Source organism: Psittacula echo, assembly GCF_963264785.1.
Source record: "Psittacula echo genome assembly, chromosome: 6".
NCBI classification, from domain to species: domain Eukaryota; kingdom Metazoa; phylum Chordata; class Aves; order Psittaciformes; family Psittacidae; genus Psittacula; species Psittacula echo.
In genome coordinates, this window is record NC_137743.1 from 20584131 (window position 1) to 20607021 (window position 22891).

At 42.2% G+C, this 22891-nt stretch overlaps 1 protein-coding gene across 2 annotated transcripts in view; it reads left to right on the forward strand.

Annotated features, from left to right (window-relative positions):
* ARHGAP22 (Rho GTPase activating protein 22) overlaps positions 1-18822 on the forward strand; it is a gene marked incomplete at both ends in the record, with an annotated part of 152540 nt that extends 133718 nt beyond the window's left edge. For both annotated transcript variants that reach the window (XM_080620945.1, XM_080620946.1), the window contains 5 exons: positions 3817-3949; positions 8484-8557; positions 10363-10484; positions 13578-14478; positions 18594-18822. In XM_080620945.1, the coding sequence (XP_080477071.1) occupies positions 3817-3949; positions 8484-8557; positions 10363-10484; positions 13578-14478; positions 18594-18822 (1459 nt within the window). The remainder of the gene's footprint in view (positions 1-3816; positions 3950-8483; positions 8558-10362; positions 10485-13577; positions 14479-18593) is intronic.
* Positions 18823-22891: the final 4069 nt, after the last annotated feature.

Below are 22891 nucleotides of genomic sequence, written 5' to 3' on the forward strand. Positions count from 1 at the left end.
CCATCATTCCCTTCATTTAAAGAGAGGCTTGGCCTTTTTCCTGCATGGTGTTGAGTGCAGAGGCCTTCATTCAGCTAAGTGCTTGAGCAGAGGGAGAAATTGAGACCATTAAGTTAGCTAGTTGGCAGATCCCCTGTGTTTGTGTCAATGTCTTGACTTTTTCCCTTCCTTTGTCACCAGGTTTCAGAATAGACACCACCATCTTGCACATCTTTGCTGGCTGTGATGTGTGCAATGTATAAAATTGGGGAGCATGTCATAACAAAGCATTTTCTGACTGCAGAAGAATTATTTTTTTCATCCACAATTTCAGCAGTTGAAAGGATACATTTATTTCAAAATAGTAAATATCTTTTGATTTTCAGCAAAACTTGAGTCAAATGTTTCTGAAATAAAAATAGCAATTTTGCATTTTTCTTCCCAGTATAAAATGTTGACGTAATCACTCCTTGCCTGGTACAAAGACATGCTAGCTGCCTTCTTGTCCTGCTGACCATACCAGGGAGCAACAGGGCCAGCTGCTCTAGCAAGCAAGGTGAAGCCAGGAGCCAAGTTTGATAACGAGGCTGGCAGAGTCAGTGACACAGTCCAGTGATCACCTGGCAAGCCCATAGTTATGAGGCAGCTCCAAGATCAGGCTAGGTAATCCATTCGTGAGTCAGAGTCCAGGTCAACAGGATCTGTAGCCAGGCACAGACATTGCTGTGAGGCAGTGGGAGCTGTAGCTCAGACACAGGATGAACAGTAGACGCTCAGTTTAGTATTGGCTCCCATGAGAAAAGTGTCAGCCCTGGCTCAGAGCGCTCCCATCCACGGCCAGCCACAGAAGGGGGGCAGCTCTCAGCTGTGCTATCTGTGTTGGCTCTGAGCCCAGGCAGTCAATTCATCAGGAGGGATGGATGCTTTCAGAGCCCTTGCAGCCAAATCCTGTCCATAACTGTAGCGTTTCCTTCCCTTTCTCATACGTACATGCTACCCAGAGGGACGGTCAGCATTGCGCTAACCTGAGGAGCACTTTGAGAAATGGGCCTTGACCCTAACAAAGACTTTGAACTCCAGGGATATTTGGATCCAAGGCCATTTTGCGTATCTGGCCCAATCTCTGTCAGAGGTCCATAAGCGTGATTGGATTTGGGATCTTGACTTGGACACCTGGCTCCGTTTCTTGCTGGAAGTCACTAGCACCACTTTCTCAGGTGATACAGGCAGCATCTGTTGTATCACCAGTACATTAACCTAGGGGATCACTTCCGCTGGATCGACAGACAGTCTTGACATTGCCAATAGCATCCCTGCCTAGTGCTGCAGGAAGAGGGAGCAGTCTCCTGCATGGGAAGCACAATGTTTGGTCTCATCCTGGGAGGAATATCCTTAGAGTTTATTGGGAACATTCTTGTAATTCTTCCCTCCCCTCAACTTCCCAGACCACCCATTCTCCTTTCTTTGATTCTTAACCACAGTCAGCATTTGCTCTCTAAATAGAAGTGTCAAATATTTGGAGATATTTTCATTAAAAAATAAAGTTTGAAATCATCAAATTGTCTCACTTCATCTTTTCTTAAACAAAATCTCTGTATTTTTAACTGAATGCCTGGGTGTTCTAGTTTAGAATTGGAATTGTTTTAACTCATGAAAGTGAAAAAAGTTATTTTGGAAAACTCTTGTATTTTGGAACAGGAGTATCTACAGAAGGAATTAATTAGGAATGACAGTTTCACTTTCATCTTTAGTCTAATTAGTCTAATCCGTACTAACTTCATTGTCATGAAGATAAGCCAAGCCTGCCCCCAGCATTTTTAAAGCAGGAAGCACCTTTATTTCCATAGGCATTTGCACTAGCTAACTAGATCAGTGCTAAGTCTCACCTTCAAAAGAGGCAGTAAATATCTCCATGAAGGAATGCCTGCCTTCTGGGTAGTTGATTTGAAATGTGATAACTGAAGGTTCAGTGCAGAATTAAAGGAGGCAAGCCTAGGAGACCCAAATAGTGTGACAGTTGAGAGTCCCCCCATCATTGCCTTTTGCTCTTTCCACCATAAGCTCAGCAGCTTGTAGGACTAGGTCTCTGGTCTTTGATATGGATCATCACAGATAAGGGGAGAGGCAGTTCTACCTCAGCTAAGTGAAAAGCTTTTCCTGCATAATTTTCTTATGTATAACTAAAACTATCCATATATGGCTTATGATAACTAGGCAGCAGCAAATATTTTCTGCAAGTGTAAAATCTGTAGGCTTGTTTCCAAATCAGGTGCAGTGAAAGAAATATCTCTTTTTTTTCTTTTTTTGCCTCATTGCAGTCAATGCTTGTAGATGGCTTTTGTATCGAAAGTGATCTTCCAAACGCTAGAGCCTGCCTGCCCCTTGGTGGATCAGATCTCTTTGATGACTGATAATTAAAATACTTATTTTTTAAAAGGCTTGCTTTTCCAATTTGGGTTTTAAGTGCCTATGTATATTCTTATGAAAGGACAGGTGTTGCTGTTTTGGAAGCACCTACTCTCCTTTCGTGTTCCACACTGCTGCAAGTTTGGCTGGATTTCGCATGGCTTTGAGAATGGAGCAGTAACTGCAGCCAGCAGACCTGAAGCTGTAGTCTGGGCTCTGCTTCTGAGTAACAGTCATATCCTCCATCCATGCCTAAAACTCTACACTAAAAAAGAAAACAGTAAGGGTGATGAACTCATCTGTACAGTATTTATAATCAGCTGAAGAAAACAGCCACGTGAAACTGTGGTATTCCCAAATGTGATGGAGCTGTTTAGCAGGAATAGCGTTACCAGGATTAGTAGCAAGCGGTAGCTGCTAGCAGCTATTGTAATTTTTCCTGTTCTGTTTTAGCTCTGTGCTCCAAAAATGCTTAAAAACATACTAAGCAGAAGAGATTCAGCTTTTAGACAGAGGTGAGGATTTGAAGCTCTTGCTTACCGATATGTTTTTCTCAGAGTTCTTTAAAGACTTTCAGGGCAATGGTGGGTAGTGGGGAGCTGGTAACAGAATGTCTTTAGCTTTCCAACTGTCAAAACCTTCGAGGTGGTCATCTGCAAAGATGAACAAAGTTGTACGTCATGAGATTTTGAATGAGAGGGGTATTGTCGTGAATCAAAAGCTGGATATGAAACTGAAAAGGGTCCTCATTGTAGGATCTGACACCTCAACCCCAACTTAAAGCAAAGGAGAGAGAAGAGGAAAAAGAATTTCCTGGAGCGGGAGAGAAAAGAGAGTGCTTGATATCTCAGCGTAACAAATGGGCTAGGAAATGCCAGATACTCCAGCCTAACAGCTGTGCCAAATGGCAATAGAGAACCCAGGGGCAATACAGCTTCCTCCATTTTTTTCTGAATGATTGACTAGGGTACTTGAGAGCTTGGCCTATCAGACTCAGGTGGGTGCTGGCTGGGAAGAGTATCAGGCAGGAGTGATCAGTGAGAGGATCAAAGGCTATGTTTGATTGCATGAGGATGCAGAGCTCTACTCTCAATGCTATGTGATCTCTGTGCACTTGCCTGGTCGGTATTCCCCACAGTCTTGATCCACATTGGTTGAGGAACCACACCACCACCCTACCTTAAGCAGTGTCATGGACATATATCTTCCACTGCCTGTATTGCCTGAGATGCATTTATATGTTGACAAAATGGGAGGTTTCCCTTGGTCCCAGGTAGACCCTCCTGCTTAGTACAGGCATGTGGCAAAACGGCTTCTATGTGCCTACTTTGTCCCTGTCCCTGCAAGAGACCTTCATGCACCTCCAGAGAAAGTCAGCAACCCTTAGGGTGGTGTGGGTTTCTGAATTTCCTTCCCTCTTCTCTATTGCAGCAACACTGATGTTCACACTGTGGCGTCCCTCCTGAAGCTTTACCTTCGAGAGCTGCCAGAGCCTGTCATCCCCTTTGCCAAATATGAAGACTTTCTTTCTTGTGGACAGCTACTCTCAAAAGATGAGGGAGAGGTCAGTGATCCTTCTAATCTGCTTCCTTCTACCTCAAAGGTTGTTCTCCCTACTCAATGTAGTACACCTTTTTTCTCATCACTCTTCAGTCCTGATTTAAGTCAGTGAAGTTCCTGGGAACCTTCCTCTGAGTTTTCCTGAAGCCATGAATTGGGCATTAGTATCACAGGCTCCTGCTTGAAGCAGGAGCTTTTTTTGAAGTCAGTCTTATAGCCTGGTGGTTTTCCTGAATAAATTCTGTAGAATAATTTGCGAGAGATGCATGGTGGGAGATCTGGGTTCCTTTCCAAGCCTTGCTGTTGACTCATTAACAAGCTGTATGAAGTCACTCCTTTTTTCTGCATTTTCAGTTTCATATATCAGAACAGCTTCCCAAAGTTTTGGTGGATGAGGCGTTGATCAGTGCGATGGTCTTTGCCTTTTCTAGAGGAAAGGCGCTACAAAAGGGCAGCTTATAATATTATCCGAAAATAGGGGGAAATATGCTATAAATATTTTTCCAGAACCACCTTCTGATGGTCCTCTTTTTGGTTTCCAGGCAGGGAAAGGGACTGACAAAAACCTCTAAGTCTGTGGCAATCATGGAAATTTTGATTCAGTGCCTGGGAGGAGCAGGATAATTTACAATATGATTGATTGATCTGTTTCATCCATATTGTTCCTCTTGTGGTGATGTCTGAGCTCTTTGCTGACTGCAAAGGCACGTTGGATCTGGTCTGATGCGGGTGGAACTGTGCCACCTTCTAAACCAGAAATTTAAAGAAGCTCTAAGGATTATTGTTAGTGTCAGCTAAAGAAGCAAAGGCCTGAGGGCTTGTAAGTTGTAAGCTGCAGTCCACAGTTCTGTTCCTTTTCTGTGTGTGGCCTCAAAAGCAAGCTCACATCTTTGTCTCTGGTGGGGATTGTAAAAGCTTCTTTACTGAGAACCTGCGGTTCCCCTTGAGTTCAAGTGGTAGAAGACTCTGGGAAGATTCAGTCCTTCTTGATGCCCATAGGAAGACGCTTGCATGCATCAAATGTAGCATATCTGAGAATGTCATTTTTTTATGGATATAAGACAAGTTTTCTTCAATCTGGACTCACATGTTGTATCCTGTAGCCAACTCTGAGAAAGCAAATTTCTATGTATGACACAGCGTATTGCCACGCATGGATATGCATTTGAATTCTGGACACAGTCACACCAGTGTGCCAGTGCACCAGTAGTGCTGTCTTAATGGGTACAGGTATGTGAGTACTATCTCCCAAACTTGCTCCATTTCTTCTTTATACTCAGGCAACTCTGCAGGGTGCTGTGTTACAGACAGCACAGTGGTTGATTTCGCAAGAAACAGCAGCATTTCTAAGGCAGTGGAGCTGGTGGCATTTTGGTCTTAAGATGTGCAGACTGGGAAGTTTTGGATCCATTAAGCGCTATTGCACAAGAGTAGAGACACTGCCAAGTTGGGCAAACATAATTGTACATCACTGCTCAGCTTATTAACTACGTAGTTGCCTGATTTTGCCTGCACAGGCTGCAGCAGTTTGGGAAGCAGTATCTCTGTTGGTTTTGTGGGAGCAAGGCCAGACTCAAATGACTCCTGGTGCAATATTCTCTTTGGATTAGAAAGGCAATGTGGAGCACTAGATAGCCAAAATGAAAGCTTACAAAATACAGCATTGTTAATAGCACAAAGTTGTCTGACTAGACTGCCGTAAACATAAGCATTTATATTTATTTATTTTGTCAGGAAAATCTGGAACCTCAACAAGGGCTGTTTACTTTTTCAGAAGGAAAGGTGAAGTGCACACACCAAGGGTGGAGATGCAGTACGTGCACAGCAGCACGTGGAGCAGAATGTAGCACAAAGTATACCCAGCCTGTAGGGCCTGACTCACCTACAACATGGAAAATCCCACTGCTCAAAAATGTAGTTTCACTGAAACCATAGTGCTTTACCATGAAACAATAAGCAGGAAATTTCAAAATAAAATGCTTCATTTTGAAAAAGTATTTGGATTTTTTGAATGAAAGTTTTAGATTCAAAATATCGTTTTTTTTTTAGTTTTATACACCCACCCACCAATAAAAACAGAATTATTGAAGGCAAAATAGCCGCTTAGATAAAATTGCTGGCACCTCATGCTGCTACATTGTGACCACAGGTAGGAATTATTGTGATGTTGGCTCGGCCTAACCTCCATCTGCAGCAAAAAATACTCCAGCACTGCCCTGAACTTTCAGTTTTTCATTCAGAACACTGTTCATCTTCATTCTGCACCCAGCTCATCTCTGGTGTTGGAATGCAAACAGAAATGTAACAGACACCTTTGGCTGTGCTGAGGCCTCCAGCTATCTGAGCAGGAGTGCAGCGTTTCAAAAGATTTGATTCTCATGCCAACTGGATTGGAGGAGGGATTGAAAATGAAAAACAATTTTAGAGTAAGAACGAATGAAAGATCTTCAAATCTCTCAAAACTCATTTGAGTCTGAGCTGACTTGATATAATAGCATTTTAACCTTCACTGCTGCCTGTATTCTGGTGATGCACACAGCAGTTAAGTGGGCCAAGTACATGGCTTTGAATTTTTAAAGAGGGGTCTGAATTTGAGTGAACATCTAAAGTGTTGCTATCCCAGCTAGAAGCTCCTAATTGCTGCTGAGCTGTTACACACGTTACAAAACCCTTGGGTTTAGGATCACTCCTTGGAAAGCGTGCATCTGTGGCAAATTACACATGCAGCATTTTCAGCAGAGTAAGAGTTAATACTGCAAAATACCATGCTGAATTGCAGTGCAGTGCCTCTACTGCTTGCTAGGCTGCAGCCATAAGCATTATTGGTGCTATTGATTAAAAATTGAGAGGATTTTAGCTTGCATTTTCCTTTACTCTTTCACTGGAGTGTTAATAGGCTCAGCCTTCTGGTGGGTACAAACCTGTGGCAGACCTGATAAAAGCTGCAGCTTTTTTTAACCTGGAAAGTGTTTGTACCTTGACAAATATGAAGATACTCCCTGTGTAATAGCACATTTGTGACAAAGCAAGAATGGTAAATTTTTAGAACCTTTTTTTTTCTGTTAGGTAGCACCTTGTACCTTTAGGTCATGTTCCCAGCTGTTCATAACTGTCTGCATTTTCTGTTCCAAAGTCCCTCTTGCACCCAATGGAGAAATAGTATTTTAATTTAGAGCACTTGAGATACAGTGACAAATGTTTGAAATAAATTGGGTTACAAAGCAGAATTCAAGAGGAAATTAGGTCCGTTAGCTCACCTATTTATAGTTCAAACTTCTCAGTTGAAAGCTGGATGACCTGAACACCTGACCTTAATGTTCATAACAGTAGCAGCTGTCCTTGATTCAAGTTTTCAGAAGTGTGAAAGAGAGGACTGAGGTTTTCAAGGGGGCTGATCTTTTGTTGGTGTCTCCATTGTTGTCTTAGTTAAACCAGTGCCATTTTTAAGCTAAGGAATTAAAAAGGACTTACTGCTTTTAAGAAGTTTTTTAAAGTTTCTTTTTTTATTAGAGGACTTTTTGTTGTTCTGGGACATACAGGATAAAAAAGCGTATCTACATGTAGGGTGTTAAGGGTAGAGGTGGTGCTCTCTGGATCTTTCTGACTTGTGTGGACCATAGAAATCGGGAAGATCTTTCAAGAGGTTGGCCAACAGAATTCGCTCCCTATCAGTCCTTAGAAACTGAGGAAAGTTGAAATGAGTGTCCAATTGCACTTCTTTGGATTGGAACCAGCTGCTTCTGGAATTTCTCTATTGTTGGTTAGCAGCCTTCCATCTTTAGTTAGCAGCTTTGCTCTTCCCAAATGGGCTTGGGTATCTGTTTTCCCACAAAAGATTTAGTTATCAAAACCCAGCAAGTCTCCAGGGCAACTGAAGCATTGATAGGAACAAGCAAATGATGCTTGGGATGTGGAAGGACAATAGCCTTCTGAGTCAGAGGTTTTCATTAGATGATTTCAGTATCTTCAGGGTTTTAAGTCATTCCTGCAGCAGATGTCTCATCTTACATTTTAATGCAAAGACAGAATTTTTATGAGGAAATGTGCCACAACTCAGAATGACTGCAAATGGAAGTAAGTTATTAAAAAGGAGGTAGTTTAATTGGAATGTTGTTTAGGTTTCTCAGAAAAAACTCTTCGCTGCCTAGTTAAGCATTGCTGCAATGTATTTGTGCTACACTCAATGCCTCAAAGTTTCAAATAGGCCAGGTGCTGAAAAGGCACATTTGCTGATACATCTATACCAGTGCCAGTGGGCAATCTGTGAAAACTAGCAGGCTTCACTAATTGCAGGCTTCAACATTAGCCATTAAAGTTGACAGGATGATTTCCACTGATTTTGAGAACCAAATCAAGCTCTGGACATCAGGTTCTGGACAATGCACTGGATGACACCTCTTTTAAAGCAGTCTCATTGTCTTATCTGTTGTTCAAGATTTTGAATCTGGAAAGAGGACTTTGTAGTACTGAAGGAAAGTCACGTATGCTTTGCATCCTTTATATTAATAGCTCTCCTTCTTGTTTTTCCTGTCCCTCAGGGTACCCAGGAACTGGTTAAACAAGTGAAGAATTTGCCCCAAGCCAACTACAACCTCCTCAAATACATATGCAAGTAAGTGAAGTTAATTAACACTTGGAAAAGTAAGTTTATGAGGCTCAGTCTTAGATACAAATAATATGATCTGAAAGTATGAATATTCAAACATCACTTTACATGTAAGTTACTGCTATAAAACATGTGGAGGTGAATGTGCAGCCTGCCTGAAGGAAGCTCTTGTTTTATCCAAGAACATCAACCAAGCAATTTGCTGTCACCCACAGCAAAGATACTAATATGTTATATTATTTATTTCAGAAGCACTCAGAGACTGGTAAAGAAAGGGATTTTTTCCAGGTACCACACACTTGGAAGATTTATGACACAAGCTGAATAGCAGATGCAGCTATAATAGCCAGCCTGGCCTCAGCGCTGTTTTGGAAGGGGGGTTGGGAATAGCTTCCTCTTGGAGTACCAGGGACTCTGCAGCCTTGTTTCTTCACATCTCTCTGCTGATCTCCCATTTTTGCAAAGTGGGCTGGAATGTCTTTTGGGAGCTGGAACTGACTGTTACCCTAGATACAGTGTACTGAACTTTGTCATATTTTAGTCTCTGTGGTAGTTAGTCTCTTTATGAACAATGGGATTTGCACATCTGGAGCAGGCAGCAGACACAAACGCTGACATGAAGCCCATGAGTTATTTAAGAGATGTCAAGCCCTTTCCAAGTGTACAAACAGATAACATTTCTGAATTGTATTTTTGAATGCTTTAGAAATTATTTTTGCTTTACTATAGAAGCACATAGTCATTTGTTTTAACAACTGAGCACCTCAGAACACGGACAGCTGAAGCAGAGGAATATAATGATACATGTTTCTAAGTGAAGAACTGAGGAAAGGAAAGGCAAGTAGAATTTGCTTCTCAGAGAAGAAAACCGAGGATTCTTAGGTCTCAGCACAGCATCCACCACAGGACAAAGCTGCAGAATAAATGGGAGTGCCAAGAAAAGCTATGCTGCCAGTAGAAGCATTCAGAAATTTGCAAAAGTAGTGCAGAATGACAAGAAAACTTTTTCCTTGCCAAAAACCATCCAATCATCCAAAAATTATCAATAGATTAGGAAACGGAGTGCAGGCAGAGTGAGAATACACTTTTGGGGCACCGAGTCCTATTTCTTGCTACTGTAGGTTTGCATGTCATACAGCCCTTTTTGCAACTTGGCTAATTATGTACAAGCTATTCAGGTGTTTGTTACAGCCCTTCTCTTACTACAACTCCTATTGGGAGACTGTTCCAAATTATGAAACATTAACTGTTACAAACCTTCTACTGATTTCAGGCTTATTCATTTAGATAGCCACTCTGGTTTTCTTCATGTGCTATCTTTGGCTTGCATAGACATTTTCTTGTGTTTGTTTGCCCAGATGATGCATTCACAAGAAGCATTTGGGCTACCTCTTTATCTGTATTTTATTAGATTCAAGTCACAAAGCTCTTTCCACAGGCTTCTAGTTTGAGGATGAGGACATGACTGAAATGTCTTTTTACTTCTGCCATATCTGGAAGTGAAAACTGGCAGAAGTCAATCTGTGTGATTGGAGATTTCCTATAAAAATGTAAAAATCTGTCATTTCATACCCAGTATGAAAACTGGTACTTTAGACAGAAGCCATCTTGTCCTCTCTTGTTCATATACTAGGAGGGATCTGAGGTTATTACTGAGTATCTAAGTTGCATTAGTCCCTAGAAGCATTTCAGGTATCAAATTTCCATAAGCACAGGACAAAACTGTCCCTCCTCCAAAACGCCTGCAGTCTGAGAAGTGACTTACTTATTATTTCTCTCCTCCTTTGATTTTTTTGGGGGGGCTTTTCAAGGTTCCTTGATGAAGTTCAGGCTCATTCCAGCGTTAACAAGATGAGCGTCCAGAACCTGGCTACAGTATTTGGGCCAAATATATTACGGCCCAAAATGGAAGATCCGGTGACCATGATGGAAGGTAGGTACTGCTGTTACGAAATAACAAAACACCTGTGTTTTGGAGTTGTAAGAGTATGCTGAAATTCATACATTCATTGGTAGCTGTGTCACTTCACTGCACAGTCAGCAGCAAGTGAAGCACTCCCTTTCATCAGTGCCTGTGAGGGAATGTACAGGTTCACCTCTGTTATCCCACTCACTGCTGGCCTGGGAGTGTCTCTCCTTTCCACCACATGAAAATGCTTCTGCCCTTTTGTAAGTTATTACATGAAACTCTTTTTGATCCCACTGCTAAAATGAAAGCTCAAATGTTCTACAGAAGGAGCATGCTTAACTACGAAACTGCTGTCATTTGGTATAGATGCATTTTGGTGGTTAGACAGCTCCCTGTAAAGGATATCCAGTCCACACTGAAAGAGGAACTGTAATTTTTGCTGTGCTACAGTGGCTATAACTAAGTGCCCTAGAAGTCTTCTCTTCTAAGCAGGCTGCGTATGGGTCAGAACTTCACAGAACCCAAGGAATCAGTTGAAAAATCACTGTTAATTTTGGATGTAAAAATATGAAGCTTAAAAATTATCTACCTCCTTATGGTTCAGGAAATGCCCAGGCCATGATCTTTGTCTGGCTGACACAGGAGCTGGAATACAGCCCCTCTCCCAGGTGGCACTGCAGCACAACTGTGGTGCAAGTTTTAGCACAGTCTTTGCATCAAGTTTTGTGGGATCTTGGCAAGCCTGCTGAATGAATCCATCAATTCTTTTGCATTATGCACAGATGGAGATGCTGCGCCCAGGATGTCTGAACTCAGCCCTGGCACCGCTCCCTAGCTGTAGGGAACAGCTCATACAGCGCTCTGCATGATAGAAATCCTTCATGGAACACCAACATTATAGAATCACAGAATAGTTAGGGTTGGAAAGGACCTCAAGATCATCTGGTTCCAACCCCCCTGCCATGGGCAGGGACACCTCACACTAAACCATGCCACCCAAGGCTCTGTCCAACCTGGCCTTGAACACCTCCAGGGATGGAGCATTCACAACCTCCCTGGGCAACCCATTCCAGTGCCTCATCACCCTCTCAGTAAAGAATTTCTTCCTTATATCCAATCTAAACTTCCCCTGTTTAAGTTTGAACCCGTTACCCCTTGTCCTATCACTGCAGTCCCTAATGAAGAGTCCCTCCCCAGCATCCTTATGGCCCCCCTTCAGATGCATTAGTAGCAGCAGTCTGTTTCTCTCTGCACAAATGATCTCTGAAAGGTACTGCAGATGTGTGCCCTCCAAATGGTAACTCATTATAAGGCAACAGACCAAATTCAGAGCACAGCCTGATATACTGTAGTTGTTCAGGGACTCAAAGTTTGCTGCAGAGATGTGGGCCATATTATCAGGGGTAGATTTAATACCTTCCACTCGAAGTAGGGAAGGTACAAACATGTAGGGTGGAGAAAAGGGGTGCAAGAGGAGGTGCTGGGTTGTTTCGTATTAACAAAGGTGGGGATAGCCAAGACCTCAGTCTGTTGTGTGATGCTGTGACTTCCCCTAGTGGCCAGTTGGCCAGCACTCCAGCGCTGATAAGACTTTCAGCTTTGGCCAACAAAATGCTTTGTGTTCTGATGCTACAGATGACAAGTTCAGGTTCTTTCACCTCAGGTATTTCATTATGCTGTTCACCTGATGGCAGAGGTGCTGTGCTGTGTGTAGGTGCACAGGTGCCACAGATGCTGCCGTCTCATGGTCTCTCTTAATCATCAAATGAAAACACTGCAGAAACCTAAACTAGAATTCTGTATTATCACAGACCTGAACTGTAGAAAAATGGGGATCCAGTGGCTGGAATTTTAGTCTTGATCATTATGTTCATAAGCAACAGTGATGGCAATGTTTTGGTTTTTTGTTAGTTAAGAAAAGAAGATTGATTAAGCAGAAATAACAGAGAAGTAGAAAGGCTCTCAGTAATTTTTTTTAGCTTAAGGGTAAGATGGATCTGTTAAACTAACTGATACAAAAAAGTACTGCTGACAGTTCTTAACAGAAAGCACTTCTGTTGTGTTTGTTTTCAAATTTAAATCATGAATTTCAAATAGAAATATCTGAAGTGTGACAGCTAAATTGTTAGGAATCTTTTCTCTCCAGATAGGTTTCCTTTATTCCATGCATTCACAGACATAACATAGAAATTGAGCTCAGTACCTCTTGCTATCAGGCCAAAACCTTATTATTAAATTCAGGCTCTTATCTTGAACCCCTGAGTATGTTAGTCTTATTCTCTATTTTGGACAATACTTAAAGACAGAACTACGTATTTGCCCTTAGAGGTCTTCCTTTTTTGTAGAAAATGCTTTGTATTAGGTTTGGGACATGATGTTCTCTGTTAGCTCATAGTGGTCTACTCAGCTACTGGAAAACAGTGACGGCTCATTTCTGTGGATAAGTAATTGCAAGTACTTTCTGTACTTGCTGTACACTTTCTGCAAGTGCATGGATCATACAGATGTCATACTTTCTGTAAGTTTCTCTGTACACTAAGTGCAGCAGAAGCCCTGAACTGAAAGTTCTGGTTCTTCAATAAACACTATCTCTGGGTCTGTTAAGACTGTAAAACTGGATGCAAAGGTAGTTCTGTAAACATACTGGTTTTGGAGGTTGGACAGAGCGATGCTCTATCCCAGTAGTTAGTGTGTGCAGGCCTGGTATGCATATCTGCATGGATTCAAACGCTGATTTTGATACTAGCTCTGTACCCCTGCCTTGGTGTGCTACAGTCATGCCTTGTTTTCCAGGTGTCCTCCTCATCTGTCATCCTCAAAGGTGTCATTAAGTAGGCCAACTTATTAATCACTGCTAGTGATCATTCGTACTCTGCTAAATTCATGAGCTGGGCTGACACCTGCATCCTTCACAGTCCACATTTCCGGCAAAGGGAACGATTCCTCTCTCCTGCAGTCCTGTACAGAAAGGTCTAGAGCAGATGTTTGTGCAAACCCATTGCAGTGCATGGTGGCCACAGGCCTGCCTCACGAGAACCTCACAGGGCATCTCACAGACAGAGGTGTCTGAGGTGTTCCGTGTCTCATCAAACGCTTGCCTCTGTTTTCTCCACACAGGCACCTCACTAGTTCAGCACCTGATGACAGTGCTGATAAGTGAACAGGGGCGAATCTTTGCTGTTCCTCAGGCTGATGTGCCAGGGAGCCAGCTGGAAATCAGACCTGTGCGCCAGCGCAGTACTGTGGAGTGGATCTCTGAGGAGGATGGGGAGGACAACAAGTCGGAGAACAACATTCCCAGCCCTGCTGATTCGCCTTCTAGCAATGCTGTAGTACTAGAGACCACTCCTGGGCCTGCAGTGAAAATCACTCCTTCAGAGCACAGTGGCAAATTGACTCAGCCTGCCACCAGCCCTAGCAAAAGAGTGCAGACACTGCCTCCATGGAAATACTCCTTCCGCCAGCAGGGAGCACGGTCTGTGAGTCCAAAGCTGGGCAGCTCATCCTTAGATATCCCCAACCTCTCCTCCAGTGGGAACTGGTTGATGAATGGACTGTACTCCCTCCGAGGCCACCGCCGGACAGCCTCTGGGGAGCGAGTTAAAGACTCTTGTTCTTCCCAGAGACTCTCTACTTATGACAATGTCCCTTCGTCCAGCCTCTCCCTTAGCACACACAGTATGGCCAGCACCACGTGGTCTACATCATCATGTGAAATCTCTGTGATGGACTCAGTCAGCAGCTGCGCAGCCTGCCGGGCCAGTGACTCTTCTGCTTTAAGCTCTCTCAAAACCGAGTGGATAACTCAGGACTCACTGTCTCAAAGTGAGGTCAAGACTGCAGATCTGGAGAACAGCTTTGACAGGTTTCAAGCATGCAGCAGCAGCAGCGAACAGAGCAACCCAGCTGCAGCTTCCAGAGACTCTGGCCAATGCTCTAGGGCGTTACAGAGCTTGGTCGCGGAGCTAAAGACAGAGCTGAGCAAACAGAGGACTGAGTATGAAACTAGTATCAAAAGGTAATGTCATCTGCAGGGGGGACAGTTGTCTGTCAGCATTACCCTTGTTGGAACATGGGTGTGGGATATCAAGTTCATCAGGTTCTCAGATCTAGAGTTTGGGTGTGGGAGATAGCAGATGTGGTTCCGCTCTTTCCTCACTGCTCTTTTGAATACAACTCCCTCCCTCTGATCTGAGAGGATCAAAAAAATGGGATTTCCATCAAACAGGGAATTCCAGTATTTCACATTCTGTGTTTCCACTGGAAACTAGAACTGCACAGGTAGTACCAAAATCTGCTCTTAGCTAGTGTCCTTGGAGAAACAGCAAAGCAAACATCTCGGAGGGATTGGGACCCAGGCTGTCCAGGCCTTAACAAGGAAATCTGTTAGTCAGCAGGTGCCAAGAGGGCACCAATTGAGGGTTTCTTTCTGCTTTTCCCAATGGAAATATTCTTCAGGAAACTGATCTTGGCTCTTCTCTGTTTTGGTGGGATTTTGGTGGTGGTGGTGTTGGGATTGCATCTCAGCTACAACTTTTTTTAGTAGCCCTTTTCTGTTGAACTTCTAGAAATCTCACTTTTGACTTTCGATGTACTTGTGGTGGTCCTTTGCTCATAAGGCCACACGCTGACTCAAAATAGCAGCAAGGTGCTGCCTATACAGCAGATGTGTGAACTGTGTAGTTCTTAGGCCACTTTGATGCTTATTTGCACAACTGCAACTGATGGTGCTGTACTGCAGATCTGTGCTCAGAAAAATTCCTTCCATTTTCCAGGAGAGGCTGTAGGAAGTAGAAAGTATTGATAACAAGGAAGTAGTATTTATTTGTGTGTGTTAGTGTATTAGTTGCATTGTGTATTACTTAGTGTATTGTGAGTGTTAAGTGCTTTATAGAATGACTTTCAGGGAACTATGCACATGAAATATTGTTGCTTAAAGGAATTAGATATGTTTTAATATACAGCCATATGCAAAATTGCACACCGTGTTAAAATACAAAATAATCATCATTGGCCTGGGCTCTGCAGCACACATACCTGGCACGGAAGAAAGGTTGTAGTCCCATTTCTTACAAATAGTCCAGTTCTTAGCTTTTGTGAGCGTGTTAAGGTGTTAATTATTGAAACGGTAGCATTTACACGACTCAAGTTCCAGTCAGTCTCCCAAACATGGTACCAAAAGCACATATGAATATTTGCGGGGATTGCATAGCACAGCTTTAGGCTACATTTGCTGCCTCTTTTTTTTGTTGTTGTTGAAGTATTTTTTCAAAAATGTGTTTGAACTGTGATCTCTTCCAGTGGGACAGTGCTTAGAGTAGGAATTTCACTTGCTATCTTCCTGCTTTATTTTATGATTTCCTATGGTTGTGGTTTGTCAGACTGCAGCTTTTCTGCATTGTACTGCCTTGATATGTGAAGATGGAAGGAAAATAAAACCATGTAGCAGTTTGGTTCCCATCTAACATCACAGAGTGGGAGAACCCACCTTGTTGTATTCCAGGTGGAAGAGCTGCTGAGAACACCACCAGTTGCTAGTATGGTGTGTTGGAAAATGTCTGTGAATGAGGATGGCAGTTCATGGCTTAATTGTTGTTGTTGCTTTTTTTTCCTATGCCCTAGTGATGCAGAATGGGAGGGAAATGAGGGTATGGACTTGCATTTAATTCTGTAGAGCTGCCCTGGCAGGCCTTGTTGCAGGGATAGAACACTATACAGGAGACAAGGCTGCAAAACTTGGAAATGTGTATCTGCACGTATTTAGCTGCTGCCTGGTGGGAGAGATGGCTTTACACCTCTTATCAGTGAAACCATTCCAAAAGGGGCCTTCTGCTCTTGACATCAGGGAATGTCCAGGAAGAGCTGTTTTTCATTCCAGCTGTTGAGCAGTTTCAGCTGCTTCAGCTTTCACACCTGCCTTCCCCTCCAGCTGTTGCATGGACAGAGGGTACTGGGGCTGGAGGGGAGGACTGTAAACTGGCCAGGTCTTACAGAGCAAAGTAGCTAAGAGAAAAACGCCTAATGAACTAATAGTTTCATAAAACCAAGCAAGATGCAATCACTGGCTTTTTGTATTAAACAGGATGACTCCAGCTGTTCAGGACTTAGAGCCTGAAAGATCCTGCTGTCAAGTCTAAGAATTTCATGCCAAGTTTTTCAGCTCTCAAAAATTTTGCAATGTTTTTACAACATGTGCAGCAACTTATGTGTGCAAAAATACGCTCCTTTTGAGACTGCATGAAAGTCAGGAGCTAACTAGCAAAGAAGGGAGGCAGCTTAGCAGGAAAACTTTGGGCTGTCGCACTAGCTTTATTTTATTGAAGATAATTTAGTCCCCAAAAGTAATAATTAGTTCCTTTACAATTGTACGTGTGCTTGTGTGGTTTGCAGAACTCTTGTGTGTGTAGCAGGGCATGTTTTAATGAAAGAATATGAGCTTTTTGTTGGCACATACATAAGTGGAGGGAAAGCAGAGTCAGTACCTGCCTGGGGCAGAGGTAAGGAGCACTTGCTGATGGAAAAGCTGTTATTTATCATCTTCAACTGCCCATTTTCTTTCCCTTAGAGGGAGGCATGTTTTATGGCCTTCCTGTAACCAGCCTGTTCAAGAGTATTTCTCCCTCAAGGTTATTATAATTATCAGGCATTCTCTGCTGAGTTCCAGTAACTCATGTTTATCACCTGGGACTCTTAAGGAACTGAAAGTATCTTGGAGAGGAGTATGATGTTGCATATGGAGAAATGCAGCTATGTAATTCAGGACATGGACAACTAGTTTAGGCTGCTGTAGCAGACTTGAACTTTGTGGTGGGAAAATTGAATCAGGATCTCAGAGCTGCAGGATTTAACAAAAATGTTATAAAGGGTATGTGTTTGTGTGTAGAAGCATCCTGGCTTCAGATAAATCCTCTTGTATTACAGAAAAAAAACAGGTGGTTGATAAAAGTCTGCCTTCATCAAGATGAGTGGTTTTTTGCAGACATGGTACATATTTCTGTTCACTCACTACTGCAGGTGTCAGTCTGCTGGACTTGGTAATCAGCACATTCATGTGCCACTTCTTAACTTGTGAAAGTTGTAACAGTGATCATATTGCCACTCTTGGCTGTGCATGAAGGAACAGTTTAAGAGAATGCACTGCACTGCCTGCCTCTTGGCCACAAAACTCAGACCTTCAGGCACTGGCACAAAGGTCATCCTCCCCCCCCCCCCCCCTTATTGTTGTGGAGGCTGTAGCATGTCCTTGTTGAATGTCATTTACCTTGTCTAAAAGTAACCCATTCAGTTTCACAGAGAAGTCGGGCACCCCAGCTTCACAGCTGGATATTATGGAGATCAATGAACCTAAGAGGGGGTGGGGTTTTGGTTTTTTTGTTTTGTTGGTTTTATGGTGTTTTATTTTTGTGGTGGGGTTTTCATTGTTTGGTGGTTGGGTTTTCTCCTTGTTTGCTTTGGTTTGTTAAGTTAGAAGGTGGATACTTTTCCTAGGAAAAACCTGATTTCTAAAATCTTAAGCCTGGCATTAGAGCTTTGTGCCCAGATACATTTAAGGTCTGTTCTTCAGATTCTTTCTTATATGCAACATTTGGTTTTGTAAAATTGTGTATAGTATGAAAAACTTTTATTCCTCCACCACAATGTCAGTGGTAAACTTTACAGAAAAATAGCATAAAATGCATGGTGAGGAAGGAATGCGACCTCATTCCTACCTGACCTCTAAGGATGTTCCTCTGTACTGGGTATCCATATAGCAATTTACAGTATCAGGATTAAAACAGAGATTAGATTATTTTGGAATAATATGTGAACGCAGCTGGAGGAGTTAATACATCTCCTTAGACATTGTCTGTTGGCCTAAAGCAAGCATTGTTTTGCAAGACTTGAGCATATTTTCTCAAGATACAAATAGAGGAGGCTGCAGCTTTCAAGGAGTCTCTGCCCTTCAACTCAACATTAATGAAATGACAATTAGTGCCCTCCTTTAAAACTTCCTCTTAGAATATTTTAGCTCTAAGTGGAACAAACTCACATTTATTATGGTTATCATCAGCACTATTTATCTAGCCACTTAAAAAAAAAAACAAACCCACCCTTTTTTTTTCCTCTCCTCTCTCTCTCTCTTTTGGTTTTAAGAATTGAAGAAACAAGCACAGACCTGAGGAAACAAGTGGTTAGGCTAGAAGAAGAACTGGACCAAGAACGAAAGAAATACACGATGCTGGAGATAAAACTGAGGAATTCTGAACGTGCTCGTGAAGATGCTGAGAAGAGAAATCACCTCCTGCAGAAGGAAATGGAAGAGTTCTTTTCAACATTAGGATGTTTAACTGTTGGGAGTCAAAGTGCTAAAGGCTCCAAGTAGAACAAGCTGATGTACAGCACAAAAAATTCTATTTCTGGCAAAACCAGTGAAAATGCACATTTTGTTCTGGTATACTCATGCATCATGAGTAATTTTACAATGACTGTGCTTTCAGTGACACTTGCTCCATTGTCTTTACATGTGCTGTAGTATTTGGGTTAGCTGGGAAAGACTGCTAAACGTAAGGCTTGAAAGTGTAGGTGCCAGACTGCCAAGAGAGTGGGCATCCTTTTTATCCCCAAATCAAAAGATGCTGTTCTCCATAGCTGTACTGCTGCCATTTTCTTATTTACTGCACCTTTTACTGGCTCAAGGACAGCAGAAGGTCCTGCAACATGGGAGGGGTGGCCAGAATCGAAGGACAGGCTGAGCCTGAAGCTGCAGGCCTCCTACAGTTGTGCTTGGGAAGACGGCAGTCCCACTATCTTACCACATTCAGTGTGGTTTACCATACTGATTTAGTGAGTTTACTTTTCTTCTTGCTTCCTGCATAAAGTTTGTTCAGGTTTGTTCTCACTCCTTAAACTGGCGTTATTTTATGAGGATAATGTGAAAACAAAGTCTACAAAGGAGCTGAAAATACCAAAATCTTAGTAATTTAGTATAATTGTTCCTTACCCAGCAAACAGTTCCAGTGTTTCATAAAAATGCAACTTATTAAAGGGTATGTATATGATTAATAATCCGATTGCCCACATAAACTCCATGGAACTTTAAAGACACATTTTGCCCTAGGTATCTGGGGGGGTTTGAGCCAAAAATAGAGCAGTATTAGCTGCAAGATCTCATGAGTTTATACATACTGATCAGACATAGAGGTAGGAGAAGATTCTTACCATCAGAATGCTTCCAATTGCTGAAGGATTTTTATCTGTAAAACTTTAATAGCAAAACCTATGGTAAGATAAATTAGTGCAATTGGGGGGGGGGGTATAGGGGGAAGGGTGGAGATCTATCTTTAACCTTCCTAGGACAATTTACACTTACTTGCCTTGTAACATTTTCATTACACCAGTTGGTATTTTTGTTCTTAGTTCACAGGGAGATGAGGGCACAGGAGGAGTGAAGCAAACCACCCAGCAGCCCAAGTTCATCACTTCCACTGCAGAAAAATCATTAGAATGGAGTCGCAATTTCCAGTAACTAGCAGCCAGGGCTGACCTGCACTTCAAGGGTCTTCTTTGGGAAGTTCTGCCCAACATTTGTAGCTCCCTGAGCCACGTGAAACGTGCACACAGAAAACTGTGCCACCAGATTCAGCTTGAACACTGCCAGGCAACGCTCATAGCACTGTTCCTTCTTTCTTGGCACATATCTTTGGCAGCTGAGGCAGCTTGGGAGGCTCAGAGGAGAAAGACTTTTAATGGAAAAGTGCCATGACAACATGAACTGGCTGAAGGGAAAGTATAGATTGAAGGTGCTCACTTTATTCAAGTATTTTCAAAAAATGACCTGAATCTGTATTTTGTTATTATAGAATATAACTCATAGGTCTGGAAATAACCTGAGAATGGGCTTTTTTACCTACCAGTAGACAGCACACCTTTCAGTACTGACTTTCTTTTCATCTCACAGATATCCAAGTCTTTCAGTATTTAAACATCAAGAAATTAACTTGTTTCTACCTCACTGTAACACTTCTCTTCCTACAGAAATCTAATCCATTTAAAGTGCGCAACCCAAACAAACATTTTAACCAGGAAAGATTAGGTTAAGACAAGTCAAGGAAGTTGATAAAGTAAGCTTTAGGGATAGGTTAATTCAGATATTTCACGTTTTCCTTTCTTCCCAAAATATCCAGCTGTGCTGGATTCCTTACAGCCTCAGGCATGAGGCAGCCTGGTCAGTACCTGAGTGCTCCGCCGAGGCAGCCCTGCCACCTGCAGGCAGTAGCATCACCCCTCTGCCTTGTATTATTACTTATAGTCACAACTGATCCTGCAAGGAACCTGGTGGCTTGTTTAAAACAGCAGCATTAAGATGCATAATGTGAGAAGCCACTGTTGCAACAATGATTGTGACCTGGAAGAGCACAGTGTATTAGGTAGCATTAAGTCATCACAAAATAAACCTTAATATTAGAGAGTAGTCTATACTGGGTTGTAAGTAATTCTCAATTAGAACATCAGTAAAAAGAACAGTCCTATGTAGGCATTCAAATCCAGGTTATTTAATGCCTTTTTTTATTCCTACCCCCCCACGTGTACCTTTTGCTATATTCATCCCACATCCCTTAGATTACTCACATACAGGAAATAATACAATATTATCAAGTGCAGACTACTCCCTTTACTTCTGGCATGCTACAAATTTAAAAACAGAGCCATGCTGACTAGAAGCCTAAAAAACAAATATGCAAGACAAGCATTACTCAGGTTTGCTGGCTAAGTCTCAGTGAAATCAAATGAAGTTGCAATTCTAAATATTCTTTAAGTATTTAAACTTAGGTAACCATTACATATAGCAGAACTGGGGAACAAGCCCACATATCCCAGATCTGCAACTCCAGATTAACCTCATATGTCAGCTGTGTAGCACTACATAATATTAATCTGCATCCAAGATAAAATTCTTTTCAGTATCAAAAACAAAACTGTATCCACACAAACTGATTAATGGAACTAACCATTTCCCTATTACTGTGCTCCAGCAACATCTATTCCTCTTGTCCATGAGTCATACATTTCAGGTTCTTTTAAAGATTAGCCACTGTAGTAAATAAAGCCTGCAAGAAGTTACAACTACTCAGTTCATGCTAAGAAACACACCATGGTAGGATGCAATCTGAAGCACAGCAACAGGGGCATAACACTCATTCCCCATCAGGGACAATTATGCAAAAAAAAATGGAACGTACTTGTGCTGTTGTTCAACCTCATGAATGCTATGTCCTTTATTTGAAGAAGGCAATATACTCTTTCCTAGCTTTAACTCCCATTTCTGTGCCCTCTTCTCTGCCACTTCATGGATTTTTACAAGTATTTACAATATACAGGTTTGATAGTATTAATAAGACATGACAAAAGGCTTTACCTGTGTGATCTTCCAAGCCTGGAATATCCTTTCCACTACTATGAAGGCAAAAAAAAGCATAGAAGTTTTTCAGTGATAGAAACCCACCACAAACATACGCTAAAAAAAAAAAAAAAAAAAAAAAAAAAACCAACAACAACAAAACAAAGCTAAACAGTAGCATTAGGGAGTAACAAAAACCTTCTGTAAATCTCCATAGCATTTCTAATATGAAAAGGAAAATTAATTATGATAGCTTACTGAATTATCTACATTCACCAGCAAGTTCCATGCCAGCCAGCAGCATGGAGTGGTTTAGTTCTTGGCCTAAATCACACACAGACAAATCTCTTGGCAGAGCTAAACTGCTGCAGGCCTTGCTCTGTATTAATATATGTTACTCAGAATCAGCTAACCATGCTAACATATGCTAATAAAAGAGAGCATTTCTGAACCTCAGTGCATTCCTGGAAAAGTACCTCACAAATAGCTGGTCCAGAGAAACAAAGCAGGCTGCAATACTCTCTTTCCATTAAGGAGGTACACAGACAACTGAAGAATGTGCAGACCAACACAACTCAAAGGCAGCATTGAGTCTTTGTTTAAACAATGGAGATACCCTGCTGGAAATGAAGGCAATGAAAAGGATTATGTTAGGATTTAGCCCCATGGTAGAGGTGCCAGCGCAGGAAGTGGTCCTGGCACCCAAGTTAGCTCTCCAGTAAGAGCTCTTCAAAAGGCACATCCTTCAGGCTACTCTGAGATGAAGTTTTGAGAGAGATTTTTCCCGAGGGCACAAGGACTGGGCCCTCCTTTCCTACACTTCACAGCCAATGGCTTACCTTGTTCTGAAATGCAGGGTCCCAGCAGCTGCATTTTCAGGAAAGAAGGTGGCTACAGTTGACAGCAATGAAGTAAGAGTGGATTCCCAGTGGTCACAAACATGCCTGGTATTAAGTCTGTGGCACATCCAAAGCCCATGACAAAAGGGAAATAGAAGAAACATGTCACTGTGCCCATGAGTGAGCTCACATACAAGACAGGAATTTAAGTACCA